This window comes from Oncorhynchus nerka, linkage group LG4 (genome assembly GCF_034236695.1).
Source record: "Oncorhynchus nerka isolate Pitt River linkage group LG4, Oner_Uvic_2.0, whole genome shotgun sequence".
In the NCBI taxonomy this organism is placed as follows: Eukaryota; Metazoa; Chordata; class Actinopteri; order Salmoniformes; family Salmonidae; genus Oncorhynchus; species Oncorhynchus nerka.
Genome location: NC_088399.1, coordinates 46,517,297 through 46,529,504, shown reverse-complemented (window position 1 = coordinate 46,529,504; position 12,208 = coordinate 46,517,297). Strand labels below are relative to the sequence as shown.

Genomic DNA, 12,208 nt, shown 5'->3' with positions numbered 1-12,208 from the left:
CATTACTGAAATGTTAAATGAACCACTCACCTCTGTCTCCTCTCTGGCCAGGCCAGGCTTGACTCCAGAACTTGACTGTCCACACGTGACAGAGAGTTGGACCTGTTTCTCTGCCCTAAACACAGACACAAAATATTAAACAATAGCCTTATATATGCATCAGCCTTTGTGACATTATGGGATTGAGATAAAAAAATCAAAAATTGTGATGAGCATTACTCATTTGTGAAAATTAACATCACTAATTTACAGTACGACTATAAGTCTGATATTGTGCTTCTCATGTTGGTTAACTCAAGGATCCTCGGGTCTCCACCGAACTAGGTAAATCTGCTTTTATTTTTAAAAAGCAACTCATTGCTGAAACCAAATACAAAATAAATTACAATTGGATGTTCTGGTGCTTGCGGACCTTCTTATTGAGGAATGTCATTGGTTTTCTTAAATATTTGTGTTGTGCTGTATTTGAGGGGCATGCAGGGCTCCCTTGTGAAAGAGACCCTAGTCTTAATGGTGGCTCCCTGCTTAAACAAAAGGTCAAATAAATGCCCGATTCACACTATAGGAGCAAGCCAAGCCGTGCTGGGCTGGCCTAATTACACATAAAGGACAATGTGAAAAGAAAATATACAATTTAGCATAGTACAGTTCAAGTCAATCTTACCTGAGGCGTCATTCTTCTGTATGGACTTCTGTTGCCTCTGTCTCAGGGGGAGTAATACGTGTGAGGGGCTAGACGCAGGACTGACTTTGGTACTGCAAAAGAAAGAAATCGGGCATTAGTTTCCCAAACACGCACACACCAGGGTTTGCGTCAGGAGAATTTGGTGCTGGACAATTGACAGTGAAGATTTGAATTTATCGGACATTTGAGAAATGTACCGGTCATCCATATGCATCGGGTATGTAACCCATTAGGCCACACGAGAAGCTTAGGCCTAGTCCCAGAGAGAAAGAGAGAGAGATCGAGATATGCCGGTGGCATTCTACGACACCAACATGAATTTCTTTATACTTGTCAACTACTGCGTCTGCTATACAGATATAGGTGTACAGAAGCAGGCTAATTTGCCCCAGCCCCTAATTTTCTGTAAAGATAATATAATGCTTAACTCTGGTAAGCGTAAAACAGTGGTTTCCTAACTTTTAGAGCGCAAGTCTCGTACCCCTTCAAACATTCAACTTCCAGCTGCGTACCCCCTCTAGCAGCAGGGTCAGCGCATTCTCAAATGTTGTTTTTTTGCCATCATTGTAAGCCCGCAAAGGCAAACACATAATACAATACATTTATTATACTTCGTGGGAAGTGACAAAGAGCTCTTATAGGACCAGGGCACAAATAATAATAATCAACCATTTTGCTCTTTATTTAGCCATCTTACATATTATACCTTATTTGTTAATCAAAAACGTGAATAATTCAGCACAGGTTAATGAGAAGGGTGTGCTTGAAAGGATGCACATAACTCTGCAATGTTGGAGAGAGTCTGAGTCTTAAATCATTTTCCACACAGTCTGTGCCTGAATTTAGTTTTCATGCTAGTGAGGGCCGAGAATCCACTCTCACATTGGTACGTGGTTGCAAAGGGCATCAGTGTCTTAACATTGCGATTTGCCAAGGCAGGATATTCTGAGCGCAGCCCTATCCAGAATTTGAGGCTCTCTTGTTCAGATATCGGTAAGTGGACTGGAGGCAGGCCATGAAAGGAATAACTAATCCAGTTGTTTGTGTCATCCGTTTCGGGAGAGTACCTGTATAATGAGTGCGCTGAGAGTCCGGAAGCAAGTACAGGGAGTAAGTGTTTTAATAAATAAACAAAACAATGAACACAAACAACGCACCGACATGAAACAGAGTCAATAACACCTGCGGATCGAACCAAAGGGTTGTGACAGATATAGGGAAGATAATCAAGGAGGTGATGGAGTCCAGGTGAGTGTCATGAGGCGCTGGTGCGCTTGATGATGGTGACAGGTATGTGGGATAATCAGCAGCCTGATGACCTAGAGGCCGGAGAGGGAGTATACGTGACAGCACCCCCTCCCCGACACGCAGCTCCAGCCGCAGGACGCCGACAAAGGGGATGAACCCGGGGATCAAAAGCGGACCAGTCACCCCTGCTGAAGCGCGGGAACATGTCATGCCGGCTGAGGCGCGGGTACCTGTCGAGCTGGCTGGGGCGCGGGAACATGACAGACCGGCTGAGGCAGGGGCGCCTGGCGATCTGGCGGAGGCATGAAAGCCCGACGAGCCGGGTGAGGCAGGGGAGCTTGACGAGCCGGGTGAGGCAGGGGAGCTTGACGAGCCGGCTGAGGCAGGGGAGCCTGGCAATCTGGCTGGGGCATGAAAGCCTGACGAGCCGGCTGAGGCAGGGGAGCCTGGCAATCTGGCGGAGGCATGAAAGCCAGACGAGCTGGCTGAGGCAGGGTATCCTGGCGATCTGGCGGAGGCATGAGAGCCTGTATCAGCTCCCGGACCCGACGTCATTAACACTGACAAAAAAACAAAAAAAACACTTCCTGATGCTTCCCTTAGGTGAGGTGTTATTCTGCAACAAGTGCGCTGAGAGTCCGGAAGACAGCACAGGGAGTGAGTGTTTTAATAAATAAACTATGCGCAAAAGTGAAGGTTTCATCGAGCTGTGAGATAGTACTTCTGCACATTTAACCTCTCTGCACACAGAACCCGTTAGCGGGATGAAATTCGACAACATACGGTGATCGCTACATAAATAGTCATATTAAACATTCATGAAAATACAAGTGTCTCACTTATCGAAAGCCTAGAATCTTGCTAATCCAACTGCGTTGTCAGATTTAAAAAAGGATTTACTGCGAAAGAATACGATGCGATTATCTGAGGATAGAGCCCCATAAAAAACAACTATTTCAACCAGCACAGGCGTAACAAAATCACAAACTGCAATAAAATAAATCGTTTACCTTTGACGATCTTCCTCTGTTTGCAATCCCAATGCTCATTGTTACACAATGAATGGTCTTTTGTTTGATAAAATCCATTTTTATAACCTAACACGAAACATTTTGTGAAATACACACACGAAACGTGACTTTTCCAGTCAATGTTTGGTTTCATTGCAATCAACTGGTTTGTTTGTAACACAACCAAACCCAATGGGTCATTTCGCGGGACGTATTGACTGAAAGAAACCGATTTGAAGGCAACAAGTAATGACATCATTGTGCACCAATGATTTTGACCGCTGTTTAGTTGATTGACTGTATTTTAACCCAATGGCCACTGATCGTCTTGAAATCTAGCTGGGTAGATAGCCAATGAGCTGAGGTAAATGGCAATATGTAATGTTTATGTGTTGGAAAACCAACCCATGTAGTAAACTCCGGCGTAAAGAGGGTCATTCGCCATTGAAGTTTCATACCGGAAGGAGCAACGCATGTTACGCACAGCGTTGTTTTGGTAAAGCACGTCTTCAGCTGTTTATATATCAATCAGTATGGCGACTAAGTCAGGGAAAGATAAATCTAACTCTAGATATACAGATGTACACACAATTTTAGAAGAAGTTGATCGGGAAAATGAGACAGAGATTGTTGGAGGATGATTCATTTAGCGATTCCCAAATGGAGGAATTTTTTTTGAACGGAGAGGACATAGTTTTGGACTGGTAAGTTTTTCTCATGCCAATGCCTTTGTTTGAAATTAATGATATAAAATATTATTTGTGAAATGAAATAGCCTATTTGAGGCTGTTGAGGGGAGGGCAGGCCCACAACAATGGCCAAAGTGAAATGGAGACAGTAGATACAGCTGGCCTGTTGTAATATAATAAAGACAGTAGATCTAGCAGGTCTGTCATAATATAATAGACAGTAGCTCTAGCTGAAATGTCATACTATAAATGAGACAGTAGATCTAGCAGGTCTATAATAATATATTCAACCTTATGTTCCCTGTACTCTATATACATCTGTTTATTATACCTGTTGATACTGGGCTCATATGTGAAACTATTCTAACTGAACATTTTCTTTCACAGTGACACTGACTCCGAATGGGAGCCCCCAGTGCCAAGGTGTCCATCCCCCACTGAAGCTGGTTCATCCAGCTCCTGCCACAAGTGGTGTTCATCTGCCCAAATCTATTTCTGCAGGCATGGATGTGCCTCAGGGCCAAAAGGGCACAGCATGGAGGCGTCGCTGTGTTCTTTGCAAAATGAAGTCCCCCATCACCTGCACCACATGCTTGGTGACCCTCTGCTTTACTGCAGAAAGAGACTGCTATGGCACCTGGCATCAGCAGCACAATATTGTGTATTGGACTGAGGGTCTTCCAAATATTGAAAGTGTTATTTTGTGAATGTATATATTTTTTTCTCCATTTTTTTTCTCCATTTTTTGGGGGTATGTGTGAGAATACAATTTTGGTATTTTGTATATAGTTATTCCATTCAAAATGTATAACTTCACCAATTTGGCCACTTGGGTACATTTGGGCTACTTGTGTGGGACACCTGGGTGACTTCATGTTAAATGTCATGTAAGCACACTCATTTTGGAAGTTATCATTCTGAAACTGGTTTGAAGAAATCAACTGTGGGAGCAATTATTAGGAAATGGAAGACATACAAGACCACGGATAATCTCCCTCGATCTGGATTTTTTTTCTTCTCATTTCGTCTGTCATAGTTGAAGTGTACCTATGATGAAAATTACAGGCCTCTCTCATCTTTTTAAGTGGGAGAACTTGCACAATTGGTGGCTGACTAAATACTTTTTTGCCCCAATGTATTCCATTAAAAATCTGCCGTTACCAGCTACAATAGTCATTTACAACATTAGTAAGCTCTACACTGTATTTCTGATCAATTTGATGTTATTTTAAATGGACAAAAAATTGCTTTTCTTTCAAAAAGAAGGACATTTCTAAGTGATTCCAAACTAGTGTACATATTTCTTTATGTAACCTTTATTTAACTAGGCAAGTCAGTTAAGAACAAATTGTTATTTATAATGATGGCCTACTCTGGCCTATGGGACTCCCAATCACAGCCGGATGTGATACTGCCTGGATTCGAACCAGGTACCATATTGAAGCCTCTTGCACGGAGAGGCTGCGCTACTCAGGAGCCCAAAAAGGAGAGAGTGCAGCAGCATGCTCCCGCGAAACAGGTACTTTGGCATGTAGACACTTTCATTACAGAAATCATGAGGATATAGTACTTTACTGTTTGACCAAATCATGGTTTTAGCCTCCTAAAAAATAGGAAGTTTTTAGTGAGGTGAATGAATCTGAATCTGCAGCCCGCACCGATGCAACCAATAAATGTTTGAACTCGCACAGCCAAGTCAAAGGGTCGCAGTCTAAAGCCCTGCCTTTTCACTATATTTTACTTCAATGAAAAAGGCCTCCAACTTCGCCATCAACAGCAGCCTAGGCCGAGGCTCCTCTCTTGTTTTCTCTCTCTCCTCAGTAGCATGTCAGCTCTGGACAATTTGGCCGGTTACAATTTTATTTATCAACTTTTCATTTATTTTAAAATCGGCCAAAAGCCAGCAATTACCGGCTAACAGAAACCCTGACACACACAAGCACGCCCGCACACACACAGGTACGCGCACACACACACACACACACACACACACACACACACACACACACACACACACACACACACACACACACACACACACACACACACACACACACACACACGTGAGCAAAAGCTCATTCCAATCCTAGCAGAAAACTAAGATAACACACAGACAGAAACAGACTGACAGAAAAGTGAGTTTCAAGTAGTACCTGTTATAGATATCTGGGCTTTGGGACGTTGTTATGATGTCAGGAGAGCCAGGTGTGGCCAGGAAGCTGCGTTTGGTAGCATTGGAGATGGAGACATGGGGACGGGAATCCTTGGGCTGCAGCAGTGACCTCACTATGAGATTGATGGCAAAGAGTGTCAACCAAAACACTGAGGAACCTTATAGATTAGTGTTCTTATGAGTAGCTCAAAGACAAATTCAAAAAACCTGATGAAAACATTGGCTCTGGATGAATGAAAGGCAGTAGCACATATTATACAACAGTGTAAAATAATATTTTATAAGAAGAAGAATACAACGTCTGTACCGTCTTTGACTTCTTGCACGTCCCGGGGCTGGACAAAGTCGGGCTTGAGGATCTCAAACCACCAGAATAGCTCTGCGATGAACACCATGACATTGTGCTTTGGAAAGATGTCAGAAACAACAGAGTCAACACCACAACATTGGAGAGTGTTTAAATTACTGGTAACTGCCAAAATAATGGAAACACTTAAGCAAATGAGGGATACATAGTGTATTGAGACAGCGTTTTCCACGACCAAAAACACAAAATTGTGGAAGAACGGAACTCTATTGGAGGGATGCGACACCAAACAATTATAGAATCTATGTCAATGTGCATTTAAGCTGTTCTGGCTTGTTGTAGCCCAAATCCCTATTAAGACCCTTTATGTTGGTGTTTCCTTTATTCTGGCATTTACCTGTATGTCTGCTAGTAGTGAGTGCATTGAGGTCCTGTTTAAATGCTTTCAAGATGCATCCTACTTCCCTCTTTATAGAACTGGCCAATGTTCTGATAGGATTGGATAGGTTAAAGCCATGTAATGGAACCCCTTATTTAGTTTGAATCACAGAAGGGAGGGAGCAGAGATATACATTAAAAGTATTCAGACAGGGTCTCTTTGTATTTCCTCAATTCCTCCTGAAACACAATGGAAGAGGTCTGACCTCCTACAATGCGCTATGAGAAGCAATGAGTGAGGCTAATCAAGAAAGAATGATAGCCTCTGTTTCTCCACTGAGGTAAAGTAGTAGAATGGGGGCTCACCTTCAGCACTGGGGGAGCATACAGCACATCTTCTGGACGCAGGTGGAAGCTTCGGTTCAGGTACTCATTACAAAACTCCCTCAAGAGCTGGATGTTGTACAGGCTGTCTGCTATGGAGGACACCACTTTCAGGCAAATATCTGGAAAACACATAGAAAGGGCTTTAAAAAATAAATGTGATTGATTTTTACTTCACTGTTAGAATGAGGCTATATTAGCTAACCTTGTCATACATATTGTAATCTCTCGAGGACAGACACACAACATAACTAGTACAGAAACACGGCCAGTGTTGGGGGGTGACTTTAAAGTACTCAATACTTTGTGGTAACTAATAACCTAATGCGTTAGTTTTTATGTAATCCGTTACCTAGTTACTTTTACAACATTATTGACCTTTTCATTGTTGGCAAAATAAAACTTCTTCCCCTTAGGATATGTTCGTCGCGATATTTCTATTCCAGCACAAAAGTTGTGGCGGGTAGCTGGGCAGGGTAACTTGTAGCTAGCGAGATGGCAGAGACAATAGCCTTAATCATGGACGTACTCGCATTATTTTGAATTGGTAGAAGAAAAGGACAGATCTTGACGCTACTTACACGCGCACACACAGGATCATCGGGTTCAGGAGTGCTCCATTTACTGTCTGGTAATAAAGCAGACAACATAGCTAGGTGATCAATTTAGGCTGATAAGAACTTAAATCTAAAGCTCCGTAGTCGCCATAAACATAAAGGAAAGGGCACTACAGAATCTGTCTGCCCAGATGGAGGACAGCTTCTTCAACAGAATAACTTAGTCGACAGTACACTATGGAGGACAGCTTCTTCAACAGAATAACATGGTCTACAGTACCATATGGATGACAGCTTCTTCAATATAATAACATGGTCTACAGTACACTATGGAGGACAGCTTCTTCAACAGAATAACTTAGTCGACAGTACACTATGGAGGACAGCTTCTTCAACAGAATAACTTAGTCGACAGTACACTATGGAGGACAGCTTCTTCAACAGAATAACATGGTCTACAGTACCATATGGAGGACAGCTTCTTCAACAGAATAACATGGTCTACAGTACCATATGGATGACAGCTTCTTCAATATAATAACATGGTCTACAGTACCCTATGGAGGACAGCTTCTTCAACAGAATAACTTAGTCGACAGTACACTATGGAGGACAGCTTCTTCAACAGAATAACATGGTCTACAGTACCATATGGATGACAGCTTCTTCAATATAATAACATGGTCTACAGTACCCTATGGAGGACAGCTTCTTCAATAGAATAACATGGTCTACAGTACTCTATGGAGGACAGCTTCTTCAATATAATAACATGGTCTACAGTACACTATGGAGGACAGCTTCTTCAATATAATAACATGGTCTACAGTACACTATGGAGGAAAGCTTCTTCAATATAATAACATGGTATACAGTACCCTATGGAGGACAGCAATTCCAGATACAATAGTTATTTACAACGTTAACAATGTCTACACTGTATTTTTTATCAATTTGATGTTATTTTATGGTCAAAAATGTGCTTTTCTTTGAAAAACAAGGACATTTCTAAGTGACCCCAAACTTTTGAACGGTAGTGTATATATTTCTGAAACGTTCTTATACAATATCTGCTAGATACAGGACAAACACTTCAAAACCTTGTTTCTTATGATTTATTTTTTGACTGTCTTTTTTGCCATTTAATTAACGCGTTTCTCTGGGCTATAGTAGTGTAGTCCAAATCCATATTTAAATTTTTTTTTTTTTTTTTACCCAAAGGAACATACATTTCATAATCAAATAGCTAAATGATCCATAGTATGACCATCTTAAAACAATTCCATATGTCAGCTTCAAAACTTTTGTGACGATTTAAACCAAGTGTTTTTATTATTTTTTTCCCGGCCAAATTAAGTTCCAACGGTAATGTTGTTTGCCGCAGTATAATATCTTGCAGATATAATAGTCATTTACAACGTTAACAATGTCTACACTGTATTTTTTTAAATCAATTTGATGTTATTTTAAGTGGACAAAAAATTTGCTTTTCTTTCAAAAACAAGGACATTTCTAAGTGACCTCAAACTTTTGAACGGTAGTGTACGTATGTCCACATTACCAGTCAAACATAATCAAAACCTATTTGTTTCACTTACTTGCTGTGCTTTTCATTGTTCATTTGTTCAGTCATTTCATTCTCAACCAAGATTTATATGGAACGCCATTTGGGTCAAATAAGCTTGCTGAATAATCAGGACCTGAATATGACTGCACGTCACATAATAATTGAACGTGTTCCTAATTTTTTTACGTAGTTATTACACATTGATTACACTATCGCTCGTATTACTTCCGGCGCCGACAGAGATGGCCGTCTCGTTTTGCGTTCCTAGGAAACTATGCAGTTGTTTTTTTTTTTTTACGTGTTATTTCTTACATTGGTACCCCAGGTCATCTTAGGTTTCATTACATACAGTCGAGAAGAACTACTGAATATAAGAGCAGCGTCAACTCACCATCAGTACGACCAAGAATATGACTTTCGCGAAGCGGATCCTGTGTTCTGCCTTTCACCCAGGACAACAGAATGGATCCCAGCCGGCGACCCAAAAAACGACTTCGTAAAAGAGGGAAACGAAGCGGTCTTCTGGTCAGGCTCCGGAGACGGGCACATCGTGCACCACTCCCTAGCATACTTCTCGCCAATGTCCAGTCTCTTGACAACAAGGTTGATGAAATCCGAGCAAGGGTAGCATTCCAGAGGGACATCAGAGACTGTAACGTTCTTTGCTTCACGGAAACATGGCTCACTGGAGAGACGCTATCGGAGTCGGTGCAACCAGCTGGTTTCTCCACGCATCGTGCCGACAGAAACAAACATCTTTCTGGTAAGAAGAGGGACGGGGGCGTATGCTTCATGGTTAACGAGAAGTGGTGTGGTCACAACAACATACAGGAACTCAAGTCCTTCTGTTCACCTGATTTAGAATTCCAATCAAATGTCGACCGCATTATCTACCAAGGGAATTCTCTTCGATTATAATCACAGGCGTGTATATTCCCCCCCAAGCAGACACATCGATGGCTCTGAACTAACTTTATTTGACTCTTTGCAAACTGGAATCCATATATCCTGAGGCTGCATTCATTGTAGCTGGGGATTTTAACAAGGCCAATCTGAAAACAAGACTCCCTAAATTGTATCAGCATATCGATTGCGCAATCACGGCTGGCAAAACCTTGGATCATTGCTATTCTAACTTCCGCGACGCATATAAGGCCCTCCCCCGTATCTCCACCCCGCTGATCCTCAACACTGGGGCCCCACAAGGGTGCGTTCTCAGCCCTCTCCTGTACTCCCTGTTCACCCACGACTGCGTGGCCACGCACGCCTCCAACTCAATCATCAAGTTTGCGGACGACACAACAGTGGTAGGCTTGATTACCAACAACGACGAGACGGCCTACAGGGAGGAGGTGAGGGCCCTCGGAGTGTGGTGTCAGGAAAATAACCTCACACTCAACGTCAACAAAACTAAGGAGATGATTGTGGACTTCAGGAATCATCAGAGGGAACACCCCCCTATCCACATTGATGGAACAGTAGTGGAGAGGGTAGTAAGTTTTAAGTTCCTCGGCGTACACATCACAGACAAACTGAATTGGTCCACCCACACAGACAGCATCGTGAAGAAGGCGCAGCAGTGCCTCTTCAACCTCAGGAGGCTGAAGAAATTTGGCTTGTCACCAAAAGCACTCACAAACTTCTACAGATGCACAATCGAGAGCATCCTGGCGGGCTGTATCACCGCCTGGTACGGCAACTGCTCCGCCCACAACCGTAAGGCTCTCCAGAGGGTAGTGAGGTCTGCAGAACGCATCACCGGGAGCAAACTACCTGCCCTTCAGGACACCTACACCACCCGATGTCACAGGAAGGCCATAAAGATCATCAAGGACAACAACCACCCGAGCCACTGCCTGTTCACTCTGCTATCATCCAGAAGGCGAGGTCAGTACAGGTGCATTAAAGCTGGGACCGAGAGACTGAAAAACAGCTTCTATCTCAAGGCCATCAGACTGTTAAACAGCCACCACTAACATTGAGTGGCTGCTGCCAACACACAGACTCAACTCCAGCCACTTTAATAATGGGAATTGATGGGAAATGATGTAAAATATATCACTAGCCACTTTAAACAATGCTACCTAATATAATGTTTTCATACCCTACATTATTCATCTCATATGTATACGTATATACTGTACTCTATATCATCTACTGCATCTTTATGTAATACATGTATCACTAGCCACTTTAAACTATACCACTTTGTTTACATACTCTTCTCATATGTATATACTGTACTCGACACCATCTACTGTATCTTTCCTATGCCGCTCTGTACCATCACTCATTCAGATATCTTATCTTTATGTACATATTCTTTATCCCCTTACACTTGTGTGTATAAGGTAGTAGTTTTGGAATTGTTAGTTAGATTACTTGTTGGTTATTACGGCATTGTCGGAACTAGAAGCACAAGCATTTCGCTACACTCGCATTAACATCTGCTAACCATGTGTATGTGACAAATAAAATTTGATTTGATTTGACAACGATTCATCAATACATATTCTATGATGCTGGTAAAGTTGTCTCGCGCACCTACAGTGCTGGTCATAAAAAAACGCTAGCTAGCTCAAGGATGCAAACAATGTTCTTCCCCAAAAACATAGCAAAATGACATAATCTGTTTCAGTAGTAGCTAGCTGGGCGTCTGGATTGATAAAGGTCTAACATTAAAAACAAAATTGTGATGTGATTCCTAAGATTTAAAACAGGCTTATTTTTTAGGAATAGATCTTGCCTCTCCATGAACAAAAGGAAGCAGATTGTGCAGTCAACTTGACAGTTCTTGACTCTGGTGACATCATTTACCAGAATTCAGCAGCCACTACTCTTAAAACTTTGGATGCCGTGTCATCATTTAAAATAACTCTAATTTATAAGACCGTTCTTATTTGATTAATGGTGGTCGGACTCATCCATGTGAAGCTAGCCAAAATAAGAATTAGTCACAATAGTGGACTTTGCGATTAACTTTCAAAATAAAAGTATGGCATAACTCTATCTCTATTCATTTGCATCACTGTCAATGACATACTTTTATTTTGAAGGCAAACCACAAATTCCACTATTGTGCCTAATCCTTATTGTGGCCAGCTTCACAACACATAACCCAGTCTGGTCGAGCCTCACTAGCCATATGAAGCTAGCTGGCTGCTTATAACATTAGCTTTGGGCAACAGGGTTAAGCAGCTGGCTAGCTAT

General features: G+C 42.1%; 1 protein-coding gene across 3 annotated transcripts in view; it reads right to left on the bottom strand.

Annotated features, from left to right (window-relative positions):
* Nucleotides 1-12,208, bottom strand: part of LOC115128098 (calmodulin-regulated spectrin-associated protein 1-B-like) — a 108,445-nt gene that overhangs the window by 28,038 nt on the left and 68,199 nt on the right. For all 3 annotated transcript variants that reach the window (XM_029657706.2, XM_029657720.2, XM_029657712.2), the window contains exons 7-11: nucleotides 6,857-6,996; nucleotides 6,113-6,209; nucleotides 5,786-5,918; nucleotides 665-756; nucleotides 31-115 (exon numbers count right to left, since the gene is read on the bottom strand). In XM_029657706.2, coding sequence (XP_029513566.2) covers nucleotides 31-115; nucleotides 665-756; nucleotides 5,786-5,918; nucleotides 6,113-6,209; nucleotides 6,857-6,996 — 547 coding nt within the window. The remainder of the gene's footprint in view (nucleotides 1-30; nucleotides 116-664; nucleotides 757-5,785; nucleotides 5,919-6,112; nucleotides 6,210-6,856; nucleotides 6,997-12,208) is intronic.